The 15015-nt window shown below is 42.1% G+C and overlaps 1 protein-coding gene across 4 annotated transcripts in view; it reads right to left on the reverse strand.

Annotated features, from left to right (window-relative positions):
• Nucleotides 1–30: 30 nt before the first annotated feature.
• The window catches only part of SPTAN1 (spectrin alpha, non-erythrocytic 1), a 73025-nt gene continuing 58040 nt past the window's right edge, over nt 31–15015 (reverse strand). For 2 of the 4 annotated variants that reach the window (XM_065418733.1, XM_065418732.1), the window contains 16 exons: nt 14769–14890; nt 14013–14145; nt 13015–13113; nt 11769–11928; nt 11480–11556; nt 11104–11313; nt 9628–9924; nt 8967–9079; nt 7951–7968; nt 4716–4778; nt 3282–3336; nt 2548–2744; nt 2116–2169; nt 1557–1703; nt 994–1141; nt 31–296 (listed from right to left, as the gene is read on the reverse strand). In XM_065418733.1, the coding sequence (XP_065274805.1) occupies nt 171–296; nt 994–1141; nt 1557–1703; nt 2116–2169; nt 2548–2744; nt 3282–3336; nt 4716–4778; nt 7951–7968; nt 8967–9079; nt 9628–9924; nt 11104–11313; nt 11480–11556; nt 11769–11928; nt 13015–13113; nt 14013–14145; nt 14769–14890 (2019 nt within the window). In that variant the 3' untranslated portion in view covers nt 31–170. The remainder of the gene's footprint in view (nt 297–993; nt 1142–1556; nt 1704–2115; nt 2170–2547; nt 2745–3281; nt 3337–4715; nt 4779–7950; nt 7969–8966; nt 9080–9627; nt 9925–11103; nt 11314–11479; nt 11557–11768; nt 11929–13014; nt 13114–14012; nt 14146–14768; nt 14891–15015) is intronic. The other 2 variants (XM_065418735.1, XM_065418734.1) reach the window with 1 other exon arrangement.

Genomic DNA, 15015 nt, shown 5'->3' on the forward strand with positions numbered 1-15015 from the left:
GAAGCACACTGCAATATTTTTTTCCCCTAAGAGTTTTAAGCTAAGCAGTTTAAGGTTACATCAGAAAGTAGCATTGATTATTGTAGAACACAAAGATGGAGACACATGCAGGGCTACAGTTGGCAAACGCGAGTATGTTCTTTGTATTTTTAAAGGTTAGTGCTTCTATATCAATTCACAAACAGTGAACGTGTAAATTCTATGTAGTCATAAGCAGAAGGAAGTTCTCTACCCTTGCTATCCATGTAGGGCTTCATGTGAGAGATGCAGTAATCTGCCTGTTCCCTGGTCAGGTTCTGAAAGACAAAATTGAAGATAGGATGGTTAGTAGCCTCTCAGTAGTGAAGACAAAACTGTTTTCATTGGTAAAGAACTTAACCTCCTTCTCAAGGTAATGGAAGGATTGGATTGTTACAGTAAGGCCACAGAGTCAGAAGCTCCTGCTCAGTTATGAAGTATTTTTAAGATCCCCCACCTCAGAGAAAAATAGGTAACTTCCACTTCTCAGATCAGTCAGTTGACTTCTGTCCTTATCTCCCTCCCACGGTCAGGATCCAGAATGGAAAACTTGTTACGTGGTGACTTTTCCTTTCTGGACCTGTTCTCTCCTCCAGCTTTGGGTAGTTCTAACAGTAATGCCCTATTCAACTGTAGTGAGGTTACATTTAATCTAGAGTTTCAGTGCAACTAGGAAAGTACTAATCTGGCTTCTTACTGATAGGGTGGAGTATAAAGCACTGGTGTACTCTCATTAAGGGATCAAACAAACTTGCAAATAGCTTTAGCTGCATCAATAAAATCTTTCGGGAGCATGGGAAAGGTGTGGGCAGTATTTGTGTGTTGGGGATGGGAAAGTTAACAGATGTAGATTTATGTCAGTCAGCTTTACACAACTGACACAAAGTGCAATGGCTCAGAACAGCTAGAGCTAGTTTTCATGGTGCTAGTTGCTGCTGTCTTTCCTGAGATGGGGTTTGCACAACTGACACTTACTTGGTAGAGCTCCTCCTTGGTCACATAGGGCTTGCCCTCTGAACTAAGGGCACGGAAAGCACTTTCTATTTCCTCACTGGATTTCACATTCTCAGTTTCCCTGCTGATCATAAATGCCATGTATTCCTGCAGTGAGACATGTCCATCCCTGCCAATAAAACACACACAGCATGTAAACAGACCTGCTTCAGAACACTACTACTTGATGCTATTGAGCTCTCAGCCCATCGAAGCAGGCAGGTCTAGCAGCAGGGTTATCCTTCCTAGACCTGCGTTAACTAAGATGGTAAGGAATATTGTAAATGTCTCATGAAAAGCCCCGGGCATGGGGTCTAGATTGTGAGAATTTCTTCAATCAGACACGTTAATGGGTGAAATTTAATGGCTTGTGATATACAGGAAGTCTGATTCAATGGTTCTTTTTGCTCAAACTATAAAGTAGCAGTGACCATTGTAAAGGAATAATAATTTGAAGAGGCTGCAATAATGGGCAAAAGCAGCCTGTGACAGACTTTTAAAGTGAAAACAGAACAATTTATATAGAAGAAAACCTATCTGTATACCTGTTGGGATCTACGGTGTCAAGAATAGCTTCAAACTCTGGATCTGGTTCTCCTTCCTCAACCATAGGCAGGTCATAGCCTAGAGAACGTAAGCAGGACTTAAACTCCTGGTGATTCAGACGACCAGATTTATCTTTGTCAAAGTGTCTAGAATAGAAAATATGAATCTTGAAACTTCATTAAGATAACTGGTTAAAACTATACAGTGAACTGAAAACTAGAGCAACATTTTAGCCTGATGTTTTGAACATGCTATTTGCAGTGAATAAGTACCTTCATATTTAATACAGACAGCACACAGATTCTCTGGAGTGCGTCAGAAAGATCATAAACTGGCCACATACCCTTAGTGAGGAATTATTCCAGTTATTGCCAGCTGGCAGAGTTTACAGCAGCCTGGCTCAGAACTGGCCAGAGAATCAGGGAGTTGCAAATAGCGGAAACTAGGTGCAGCTGAGAATCTGGACCATCCATTTTTGTGTCGCCATCATCTACATGTCAAGGATCTGAAGAATTCCTTTGACCACTTTTCCAAGTTGCTGAGAACACGCACACTTACTTGAACATCATGCTGAACTCCTTCAGAGCCTCCTCAGTGACTCCAGTTGTGTTTCTAAAAAGGAAGAAGCAAAGCTAGTGAACAGATCATGAAATTGCAGTGGTGGGTCACAGGCTAATCAAACACCAGGTTCATTTCAGGCTGTTTGGTTTTCTGTCTGCCATCCCCTTGAGTGGAGACAGCATGCACCTGGTTCAACTGCCACTCACTTCACTGAGAAATCACCAGGGCTAGCTGTAACCAGAACTAGTTCTCAAATCGCAGTCTACCTAAAAAAACCCAAACATACTGATGTACACTACTCAGAACACAAAACAGTAAGTGGAAGAGGTTTATCCTACCCGAACCGTGCTTGATTTGTACTGGCTTTTAGACACTTATCCCCTAAAATGGTGAATGTGGTTTATCTTCCCAAATGAACGAACACTGTACCTAGCTTGTATTTGCTGTTCCAGGTTGTGCTGCATCCTCATCCCTAGTTGGTCAAGCTGGTCCCACTGCTGTGCCAGCCCTACAGTGCTGTGCTCTGTATATTTGTTGTCCAAAATAAGTGCTTCTTCCATAGCTGCTCCAAGGTCCTCAATCTTCTTTAGTTGACTCCTCATTGCCCGAATCTCCTGGTGCTTATGCTATTTGGAAAGGAAACAGAATGGAGCAAACATACCAGCGTACCAACATTTTACTGACTGAGTTAGAAGACAGGCTCATAACACCAAAAAGGTAGGAGGAAGCTATGGTGCAGCTGTTGTCTAGTGTTACAAAATATATCACTATACAAGGGAGATTCATCACATATGACTCATATGGATTTGTAAGATGGGCTAATGTTCCAAGAAAGGTGTTTTCGCCTGTAAATATCACTAGAAACCTCACAGCAGCTATAGCCTAATTCTCAAAACAGAACACATAGCAAGGAAAGGTTTCAGATACTGTCTCCTCTGCCCAGACAGACAGACTTAGAAATACTATTCAAGGTGGAATTAATTCAGGATTTTCCTTTGGCTTGTGCAATGCAAGTTAGATTAGATAATCAGAATGGTGTCTGTTGGTCTCAAAATGTATGAATTAATTAAAGACCTACATATCAGTCATTAAAGGCATTCTCCCTCCCCCCTCATTCCTGAGCATCAATAGGAAACAAGTTTTAACAGGTGAGGTATGCTTACTTTAGTAGCTTCCAGCTGTGATTCCAGGGTTCCTGATTCTTCCACCATACAGGACCTAAACATAGAATCCCAGTGAGGGAGAGGCTCTCTCCACATACAACAAAGGCCAGGGGGGTAGGGGAGGGGCTTGAAATTAACACCATCCTTTTAGGGTAAAATAATTTTTCCATAAACTTTATAAGAAAACTTTTTCTGTCAAGCTTCTGCCCATAAGCTTTTAAATTCAGACTGACCCTATATAAAACAGAGGCTTTTAGAACCTGCTGCATGTAATTTCTTTATATAGTTAATTTCAAGCCCAATTTCACAGGCTGTGATAAAGTAGCCACTGGAAACACTTCATGCCAAATCCAAAGCACTCACCTTCTTACTGGACCTAGTGAAATTAGAAACCCAGTGCAAATGCCCTTCCCATCCCAAACTGCCCAACACACACACAAACTACAAGTGATTCACTAGAAACAAACTTTGCCAATGAAACAGGAGCGCTAGAGAGGCTTTACACAGTAAGCAAGTGTGAAAAACCTTTTGAGAACTACTGGCTTAACTTAAAACCAACCTTGATGTAAGACAATCACCCTTGCAAGACAGAAAAACTCCACTACTTTATTAGGGCTGGGTGAATGTTGCTTTCCGTATTCTCAGACTGTGACCCCTCACAGATGAGCTCTTCTACAATCCTAATAGTTCAGAGCCACTCTGACACAGCCATTGACAGTCATTTGAATTTTGAAATTGATAGTAGTCACAATTATACATCGATTTTTAAAACGTTCACACAGAGGCATTCTTGGCATGCCAACAAGGGGCACCAAACACTGGTTTATAAAGGCCGCCTTTTGCAGTTATGGTCTCCATGATTTTTTTCACAGGTACTAGCTGCATAAAGTCCCTGAAGTTGTTTTTGTTTCTTCGATTCTAAGCAATGTTAAGGCAGCAGTTTTTAGAGCCTCTGTCCTGTAACATTTATAGTGAAAGTTTACAACAGATGACCTGTGTACAAACAGCAAGTTGGATATTGTGCAGATGTGCTGTAACGTGTTTGTGCCCCCGGTGGAATTTAAACTCCTGCTGCTACGATTGTCTTCCCTCGCCCCCACCAGATCCTTTCCTCCCAAAGGTCTCTCATAACTTCTTGGGAAGGGTTTTCAAGTGCTGAATCACTCTGTGGCAATGAAAATATGCCAAACATCTGGGTCTCTCTCACCACAGAGGGTTAAAGCTCAAAATCAAAGCATGTTTAAAGAGAATGAAGCACAGGCCCAGAACCTTGGGCAGGAAGCTGTGAACCAATAGTGGAAAGGCAAAAAATCAACAGGGAAACAAACCCCCAAGCATCTCACAGCAGTGAAAGTTAGTTGGAAAGAACACGAGCCTTTGGAATTAAGAGTGCATTTTAAAATCACAGTGAGGTAAGAAAATAAGAGGAAAAACCTTCCAGACAGATCATCCCCAACTTCATACTGATAGACACGAATGACACGACGATATGCTATGCTATTCAAAGAAAAGAAACCAAATGAATTCCAAAAAGAAAACAGGCAAGACAGAGGAAAGAACAGACCACAACAAGACCACAGAAACAGAACAAAACTCCAAGCCAGCACCACCTCACAGAGAATATCAAACAAGCAAATTACTTCATGAAGTACCAGACTCAATGGCAGATGCTGGTTGTGTACCAAAAAAAAATCTAATTATTTTAATATCTATCAAAGAGAGTTGCTGAGGTGAACAGAATCTCAGAGTTAATTTGAGCTACAAACTTAATTTAAAAACAGTATCAACCTGTGCAAATATGGCTGCTGTATGCTGATAGATAAGAGAGTAGGACAACTATGTTGACCTTGAAAGTTCTACACACAGTAGATTCTGCTTAATAGCAACCCCGATATTAACAGCAACCTTTGTTGGGAACCAATCCCATCCCATTGAGTTTAATGTTAATGGGATTCAGATTTGCTGCTTATTAACAACATTTTTTGGAAGAAAGGCCCCAGCTACAGACAGGATTGTGAGGCTGTAGCCAGAGAAGGGAGTAGTGGGACATGCTGAGCACTAGGCCTGGGCAGGTTTGCAGCCTAGGAAGGAAGTGCTAGGTCATTCCTTCCTTGACTGCATCCCCACAAACCTGCCTAGAGCTATTCCCCAGCACATCCCAGTGCTTCCTTCAGGTGCTGTGGCCCCAAAATCTGCTTGCACACAGGGACCGCTCAGGAGGTAAGTGGTTGCAGGCTGGGAGAGGAGGCTGTGGGCAGCGCAGTAACAGGAAAGAAAGCTGCAGCCTGGATGCTGGAACTTTCTCCCTGTGCTCCTCGAGCTGTGCCGTGCGAGGGGGCTACACTCAGGAAAGGAAGCACTGGGGACTGAGCCCCAACCCCCAGAGTGCAGGGAGAGATACAGTGCAGCTTTGTGGGCCCCGAGCATCCCTGCAGAATCTGAAAGCCCTGGCATTTGGGCTACAGTCCCTACTTCCCCTGCTGCCCTGTCCCAGCGCTTCTTTCCCTAGCTGCAGCCTTGCAAACATGCCTCTGCTTATTAGCAACTCCTGGATAATGGCAAATTTTTGCTGGCAACTGAAGGTTTGCTAAGAAGCGGAATCTACTCTACATGGTTATATGCCCTCTAGTGGAGAATGAATGAACACAGACAATGCCCTTTTTAATTAACTGCAGTTTTAATCCTCAGAGTTTTGCTAAAGATTAAAGTTCCTCTGCAGCTCTAATAATCAGTTAGACAATAGAGTTGGCGCATGGCAATTGTGAGCACTAACCCACTTTATTTAGTAAATGTCTCACCTCTCTTAGTATTTCCTGGGACACCAGAACTCAGCTACACTACTACTTTTTAAAAACAGCAAAGATCCAGCACCCATACCAGTAAAATCTATTGGGTTCCACCAAGGTACAACTTCAAAAGCTAGGGTGTTCTCTCTCTTATCTGAGGGGAGATACTGTGAGACCATAGATTCTTTTCACTACAGAGCAAGTTACCAGAGATAAACCCATAAAACATGAACAAGGTCCCTCTAGTCCAACAAACTTGGGACGCTGTTTGTGTAGGGAAAGCCCCTGCCGGGCCGGGCTGGTTTGTTTACCTGCCGCGTCCACAGGTCCGGCTGATCGCAGCTCCCAGTGGCCGCGGTTCGCTGCTCCAGGCCCATGGGATCTGCTGGAAGCAGGGCGGGCCGAGGGTAAACAAACTGGCCCGGCCTGCCAGGGGCTTTCCCTAAACAAGTGGCGTCCCAAGTTTGGGAAACACTGCTCTAGTCTAAGTAGCACACTAGACAATGTATATAGGCAGGGGCAACCTCCCAAGCGGTGACCCCCTCTCCTTTGTATAGGATTCCTTAATTATTTTAATATTAAATACATTTGACACTGCACCCAAATTTTAAAGTGTTCATTGTGCTGCAAATTTCTTTTTTTTAATACTGAAAAAGCGTGTAACTGCATACAGAAGCTGTCCGGGGGAAAAGCTGGAGGTTTTGGCATCCAGAAAGTCACTGGAGTCAATTTGGGGTTTGCAACCATAAAACAGTTAAGATTTTTGATGGTGGGGAGGGATATCTCCCCTTCCCTCCCTCTTTTGGGTAAATGCAAAAGTAACTAAATATGGAGTTGAATTCCCTATTTCATACCTCAGCAACTAGTTATCCCACTAACTGCCACTGTGCCCAACGAGAGATACGTCAACCTCATTTTAGTAGAAAAGGCATAAACAGTTAAATAGTTATATTGACATTAAGCTTCAGTTAAAATGCCATTGAGATGAATGGGTATTTTACACTTCAGGTTTTCAGCAGACTCAAGCAGAGGTCAGTGCATTGGTTTAGGTTTTCTTTGCAATCCTAAAGCTTACAGATTTTTTTTTTTTTTTTTTTTTTTTAAAGTTAAAGCTCAACTTCTGGAGCACAGTTATGCAGCATAATCAAAAAGGAAAACTAGTAGCCACATAACTGAATTACACATGGAAATGTGATTTAAAAAAAAAAAACTGTAGTGATGCTAATTAGTGACAATCTTTAATAGGAGTCTATGAACAGGACATTCTGCTGAATACCCATAAAGTGCAAATCTGGGCTATTCCATTCCTTTATTTTACTCTTTTTACAAGATTATATATATATGTATATAGCAATACCCAGTCAAAGCCTTTCAGTTTTAAATGTTCTGAGAGCATTATCGGAATATGTTCTTATTTTACCAAGCGTGATTCTGACTGTTGGGAAATTGAGAGGCTGGCTAGTGAGGACAAAAGGCTACAGCTTATCTGATGAGATGTGGAAGCACACCCAATAAAGAGCATCACACCTTGCACATCCTTATAAGCTGACCAGTGATAACTTTCTTAATATAACTGGTCACACAGAGTGTCCATTAATTCTTTCTTTTCTATTCTGAACCAGGAAAAATGGTATTCCTTCCTATATGTTTATATTTATCCATATCAATGTCCTGTTACCCGTTACTCTCTTTGTGAGGCATTCTTGCTTGAGGGGGAGAGGGGGATGGGTAAGTATCTCATGCACATCCCAGGCATGGCTTGCATTGCCCAAATAGAATGACCTTTAATACAACTTTCACAAGCAAAGCAATGACAGGAGAAAGCACACAAGACAGGAGAGGACCCCACATCAAGCTTTTGGGAAATAAAATTCAATACTAACCCATCTAGCAGATACGTCCTGTAGAGCAGGAGGGTCCAAGTATCAGGCAGCAGGACAGAGAGAGAGGTGGTGGTGGGCAAACACATGTTAATAAATTAAAACCATATTTATACTTCAGACTTTTTGCAAAACCATCTAGATGATGATTTTCTATAAATGCAGGAAGATTTACTATCAAAGGATAACATGAAAAGCACCCTCAGCTTAACTCACCTCTTCTGTACCAGAGCGCACACTTACTAGAATTGACAATATTTGATAGTGGTGTATTTGAGTATGCTCAAGTCAGACACAGTTGTGCTGTACAAATATCTCATTGATCTCCTTGCAATTCTGAAACACTGAAATTATTTTTCATTTCTAGAGAGGCTGCTGACCACCCATGCTGCCTCTCCCTAATCATGGGTATTACTAGTACATTGGATAGGAGCTTGCAAAGTGATCTTAAAGACTGTGGAATAGTCTCTTTAGAGAAGTAGTGGAAACCCCCTCTCTGGAACATTTAAACCTGGACTGTAGAAAACACTAGAAAATATACCTTAGGGAATCATCTTATGGTTCGACACAGGATAACAGAATTTTCCCCTTTCTAATTTCTATCATAATACAGAGTAGGTAATAAGACAGTTTTGGCATTTTCTTCAGTTCTGTTCTCAGTATTTAGTATTCTCCTTGCACTACAGAGCCCAGCTCTGGAGCTACCAGATAACCATTAGGGCTTGTCTGTATATAGAATTACCCTGGGAAAGTGAATTCAGGAGCAGACACATTTTTTAAAATAGTCTTGAATCAGAGACCCTATTAGCTGACAGCTCCAGCCCCAACTCAGAAGGTGATCTTGCACTCAGCAAATCTGTGCCTCAGTAGCAAACACCTAAAACCCAATTGATCAAAAAAGGAAGCATGGATAAGATGCACAATGTGAAGAATAATTAACAATCCCTTCTCAATGGGACAGAAATGATTCCCTTTGGGAAATTCCTTAAGGACAGCTCCTCTGTTAAGACAGACTGTACCTGGTCTCCTGAATCCACTGGTGGAAAGCATTAGCATGCTGAGCAAACTCCTGGCGCAATTTGTCATTTTCCTCCTGTCTTCGCTGCTCCTTCTGCAGCTCTAACTCACGTTCCTGAGAAACAGGGAAGTCACTTTACACCAAGAAAGAACATGGCACCTTTATCATCCATTGAAATACAGAAACCAAGCCAGTGCAGCAGTGAGATTCTGGAGCTCAGCCCAAGACTGAGGGCCTGTAGGTCTCTTGCCCGACTGCTCCACTAGTCTAACTATGATAACTAATATTCCTACAGAAGTCTTGAGAAAAAGCATTGAAGTGAGCCTTGCAATCATAATACTATAACATGACAGATCATAAGGAACACAGTATCTCATAGCTACAAGTGGGAGATCATTATTTGTTTTTGGGGTCTTTCAGGAAGAATGGAATGGGAGGGGGGGGGCCATGAAGTAGCAACCCAAATATATGGATAATGGAGGATTTTGGGAGGCACTAGCCCCACAGAATTCCTTTCAGAAACATTTCTGTGCTACCAGATGAAGGTGTTTCCATTTGTAATGTTTTATTGCTGAATAAGGGCACTGATTATCTGGATGGACAGTGTCCAAGGAAGAATCCAGAGGCAGAGTGGCAATGGGAAGAGCCTTGTTCCGATTTACCTTGATGATCTTCTGCAGGTTCCTCCAGGTCTCTTCAAGAGCCTCCATAGTGAACCAAGTGTATGGGTTGGAGGCTACACGGAAGCTCTTGATCTGGCGATCCAGCTCAGCTAGCTGGTTGAAGTCAGCCTGGGCGGAACTTAGTGAGGAGCGGAAAGCATCATGAGCCTCTCGCAGTGCCTTGATCTCCTCCAGTGAGTTACACCGCACAGGGTCAGTCAAGTCCTCCTCTGCATTCTCAAACCAACTGTTAAACGCAGATGCCTTCTTTGCAAAAGTCAGGAACAGATCCTCAACCTCAGAGAGAGAAGACAATCTAGGTGTTCACTTAGGCAATAACACAAATAGAATATATTCAAGCAGGAGGACCTGGTATTAAGAACATGCAATAAATAATATATAATTTGCACCTGTTGCTCCTTTCTTGCAAGGCGGAGAACTAACCATAAGCACTACCTGTAAAACGGGGATAGTACTGTTCCCCCCATGACATCTCCCCTAAGACAGCCCCAGAGGCCCATCTCACCCTCACCCACAGCTCTTAGGGGCAAGGCCAGACCTTTCCAGGAAGCAAAAGCTGTCTCTGGCCTCCAATGAGGCAGCTGGGGAGACAAATACATTTCGAGACTTGGAAGCCATCTTAGAGAACTTCTTTTTTAAAAAAAACCCCACAAACGACTGCAAATCAGCAGGTCTCTGCTCACTTCTGTCTAGGGAAAGTGGCTATTTTTCAGTCGTGGACATGTGAAGGGAGGAGCACTTTAGGGACAGCAACAGTGGAGCAGGTTGGCTAGACAAACTGTAAAGGGACAGTTGGGAGAGGTCAGGGGAACTAGGAAACAAAATTTTATCGAAGTTTTGCACTTGGGAATTGTGTGTGTGTGGGGGGGTGGGGGGGTGTCTGTCTTGTATATTTGGACTGTAAGCTCTTCAGGACAGGGACTGTGTCATTTGTACAGTACCTAATACTAGGCCCTGATCCTGATCAGAGCCTCTAGGTGCTACTGTAAAGTAAATTATTAACAACAACAAAAGGGAAATAGAGGCATAAAGAAGGAAGTAATTTGTTCAAGAACACATGGCCAGTAGCAGAGTTTGGACTGGAACCCAGAACTCTAGACTCCCAGTCCCCTAGCAGTGACCACTTAACAATACTGCATCCCTAGCTAAGCGTTTTCTCAAAAATACAACACAGCAGAAAATCTGTCCTCAACAAATTGTATTTTAGTTAAATAACTACAATTATGAAATACAAGTTGCACACGATGTAGAAGGCTGGTCCTTTAAAACAACTCCACTGTCAATACCTTTTCCATGAAGGCTTCTCACGAGAAAGCATTTGGTGTATGACAACTAATTGTGTTTTTACACAGCTTGTATATCAAGATTTTAAATCAATGCTGTGCACAACTGTCAAGCTTTATAGTGTTCCAGACTATTAAAAAGAAGAGATGGTTCCAAGGTCTGTGCTCTCACCTTTCTGAAGTGCTCCTGGGCCTCCAGCAGTTTCTTCTTCCTAGCAGCAGAATTAGCCAGCAGCTGGTTCCAGCGTTTCATCAAAGAAGCATGCCGGACCTCGATGGCCTTCGACTGGATGTGTTTGGCTGCCAGCAACTGATCTTTCAGTGCAGTGATGTTTGCGATTCCTTCCTGCTGGAAAGCCTGGAGACCAGCGTCAAAAGTTTCCTGCAGCATTAAAAAGGAAGAAACTAATGTAGATTAACTATATTTATGGATAATGTAGACATTATTTTAGGAAAACGCAAAAATAAATGCCAGGCCTTCCAATATTCATCTGTCTGATGAGCATTAAGCTCCATTGCTTCTCTGGCTCAAAGCACCTTGCACTGACCTGTTTGGTGAGGAGTGTTTGCACAGAGGAGAGATCCCGTCCATAGTCATCGGTCTTCAGACTGTTTTCCTTCTCACCTGGATAATGAAGCAGAGACTAAATATAAACACCCACATTCCTTCTTCCTAAATTTGGGGAAGGGATATCACTGCTCAGCAAATCAATGGCTCAGAGTACCACCCACATCCGCTTAAAACAAGGTCAGTCAGAAACCATTCTCCATTCAAGAAGGCTGCCGTTTTCAGTCACCTACTTTGTCAATGCACCCATGTTTCAATGCAGCACATACCTATCCAAGACTCCACTACGTCGGCTTTCCAGTTGAACTGGAGGAAGGCAGAGTTCTCATCTAGTTTGGCCTTCCTTTGAGCTGCCGCCTTCTCCAGATCTGACACCTTGCCCCTCAGGCCTTTTATCTTTGCAGTTATGTTCTCCTCATGATGATTGTTCTGTGGAATAGGAGAAAACAGTTTAGTTCCTATGTGATTTAATCATCTTCTACACACCACTGGAGGAAATCTAGTCCTGTTCACCAAATTAGGAAGAAATACACTTAAAACATATAGGCATCTGAAGGACTCCTTGGGATACTTATGAAAATTCCTAAAATGGATACCAAGGCTGAGGACAACAGAAGCAATTAAGACTAGTGTTCTCAAAAGAGCTGAAGGGAGTTAGCTGCTCAAATCCCATTCTGAGTTTCGTGCCTAGCTCCCCTTAGGTTGCTTTGACAATCTCAAACAAGAAACATTAGCACGACTAATAAAATAAATCCTGCACATTAACTCACAAGGCAGCCCACTAGCTCTAACAACATGGGAACAGACCACCTCGATTCCCTATTTATTTAGGGGTTCTCCATTTGGTGAAGAAGATGGCCTCATTCTACCTTAAATATGTGCCTCAAATGTGAGAGAAATCAGGAATGCAAACAATTTACTCTTGTTTTTTTTCTGTATTGCTAGACTATTAATGCTTTCTGGGAAGTGAATATACAGATAGAAAACAAAAGCATGGGATGGATAACAGCCATTTTAGGTCTTACGGAGAAAATTCCAATTCAATTTATGTTTCACAACGATCTTACTGACTAGATGAGAAGTGTTAAAGATAATGGGAAAAGGTATCATGGTACACAAATGGGTGCGTCAGAGGCTCTAAGCATAAAAGACAGGAATTCTTGGTCTGGTCTAGCACAGACCCATGCGTAAGAATCAATTGGGATGGCTGTCTCTGGGAAAGAGAAGTTAAGTGACTTGCCCAAGACATCCAACAAGTCAGCAACAGAGCCAGAATTAAAACTAAGGAGCTTCTGTTATCAGTCCACCATGCTGCTGTCTCTAAAGTATTTAAAAATCAATTATATGCCAAATGCCCTGTTATTGTGGCTATAGAGAGCATGATGTGTAGACGGTGTTTAGTTTTCATTTTTTAAACATACTTGCAGCTCAGTGTTAAGAGAACAATAAATCCATTTTGACATGCTGACACTTTAAATAATGTTCAAGGCATTTTTCTTACCAAGTTACACTCACCTTCTTAATGAGGTCCTCTCCATTAGCACAAACATCATTCACTCTGTCCTTGTGGACAGTGAAGTCAGTTTCAAATGCTTCATGCTTTTTCAGCAAGCCCTGCAGGGAAAGCATGTTCACAAGTCACTTTCCTACATAATCTTACTTCTCAAGATGACTGCTTATAAAACAAGGATGAAAATAAAAGCAAAACAAAACATGATTATAATATGCCTGCAACACATCAATCAGTGTTTGTAACTCACCATTACAATTATTAGTTAGTTTTAGCTAATACACATTCTGGCTATTTTTTGGGGTGTGCGAGGGAGGAGAGGGAGGAAGAATGGTTGGGTATAATCCTGGATATAGTCCTTAAATATAATGTTAAGTTAGTTTTCTTTCACCTTTATCCAAGGAGAGAGAAGGTCTTCTCTATGAAGTCCACTAGAGACCTCACCATGCAAATATAATTTACTTGGAAAGCATGTGATCCTGCAAAAACACACATGCTTAATAGTAAGCACATAGTCAGTATACAAGTTAAGCATGTGTGCGTGTAAGTGTTTGCAGGACCAGAGCCTTAACACAGCGATGGACAGAGGGGAAGGGGGTATTTAAAAAAAAAAGATGGATTAGAAAGATTCTGTTGCTTCGTGCTGCTGTTGAGACTCTTCTGCATTGCAGAGTTTCTCACTGCAACTCAGAAGGGGGAATCAAAAAAACCTTTAAGCCATTTTTACACACTTCTGGGGTTGCTTTGCATCAGTCTAGTCCTCCAGCACAAATAAAAGCAGTCTGCTTTAATTAGCGCTGCCTACGCCAAAGGCCCATATCCACAAGACCCATCTAAATACTGGAGAAAAATCTTTTGAATCATCAATATTTTATAATATACTTCTTTAAAATGAACAAAATGTCTGACTTAAAAAATAACAAAAGGATATTTTAAATTCTAACCATTACATGTTATAAATAACTGGTAAGGAGAGAACCAGAACAGTACAGCTTTTGCTTACTTGGATAGCAGCAAGTGTGTCTCCATAGTCCTCACTGGCTACCAGGGTCATTTTCTCATTGATCCAGGCTTCCTCCTCTTCCACATTTGCTACAAACTGCTGATACTCCAGAGACTCCTCTAGACGTTGGCCACTGTAAGAGGAATGAGAGGAAGTGAGGGAGGGAAATCACAGGTTGCATTCTGTACATTCAACTATGATATGGAAGCAGAATAACTACTAAATGTAGGTGTAGTGGAGGTCAAGACAGGTGAAAGGACGGCCTGCTCACTACCACCAACCCTAAAATGTGATCATTTTACACTAACCTCTTTCCTTCAGAAGCTGAAAATGACTCCACTATGACACTGCCAGCTCTAGATCTACCCTAAATCTACTATGTAATTCACCAGGCCATTTCACAGTCCTTACATATCTGGAAATTATGTACTCCCCCCGCCTCCCACCACGGTCTCTATTCAGGAGAGCACAGCATGGTGGGAATAACAATGTCAAGCCTCTAGCCTACAAATGAAGAAGGAATAAATGCCCCCAAGTTTAGATTGTGTTCAACTAAAGGAAAACACAAAACTGAAGTTAGTACTGAGGAGCATTTACAAATGACCCCTCAGGCATGGCCTCAGTAGAATGCACTATTAGCATTTATTGCATTGATATTGCTGATGACCTGAATCAAAAGATCGCAAGATTTGGCTGCTACTCGTCCCTATATGTTTCATTCATACTTCCTGATGTAGAAAAATGATTCTCACTCACCGAGCTGCTGCCAACTGCTTTAACTCCTTCCAGTGGTCTACAAACTGAGCTAGTCTCTGCTGTATCTCCTCCTTTCCAATCGTGTTATCATCTGACAGTTTTTTACCAGTGTCTAACACACCCTGTGAAGCAGACAAAGCACACATCAGTATTCTCGGTGTTTTCAATTTTCAACAGCAGTGCTGCTTTCTCCTCACCATTTATCTGCATCCTTACAACTCCCCAGTTTTGGGTCATTTTCTTTCAT

The sequence above is a fragment of the Emys orbicularis genome, chromosome 18 (genome assembly GCF_028017835.1).
Source record: "Emys orbicularis isolate rEmyOrb1 chromosome 18, rEmyOrb1.hap1, whole genome shotgun sequence".
In the NCBI taxonomy this organism is placed as follows: Eukaryota; Metazoa; Chordata; order Testudines; family Emydidae; genus Emys; species Emys orbicularis.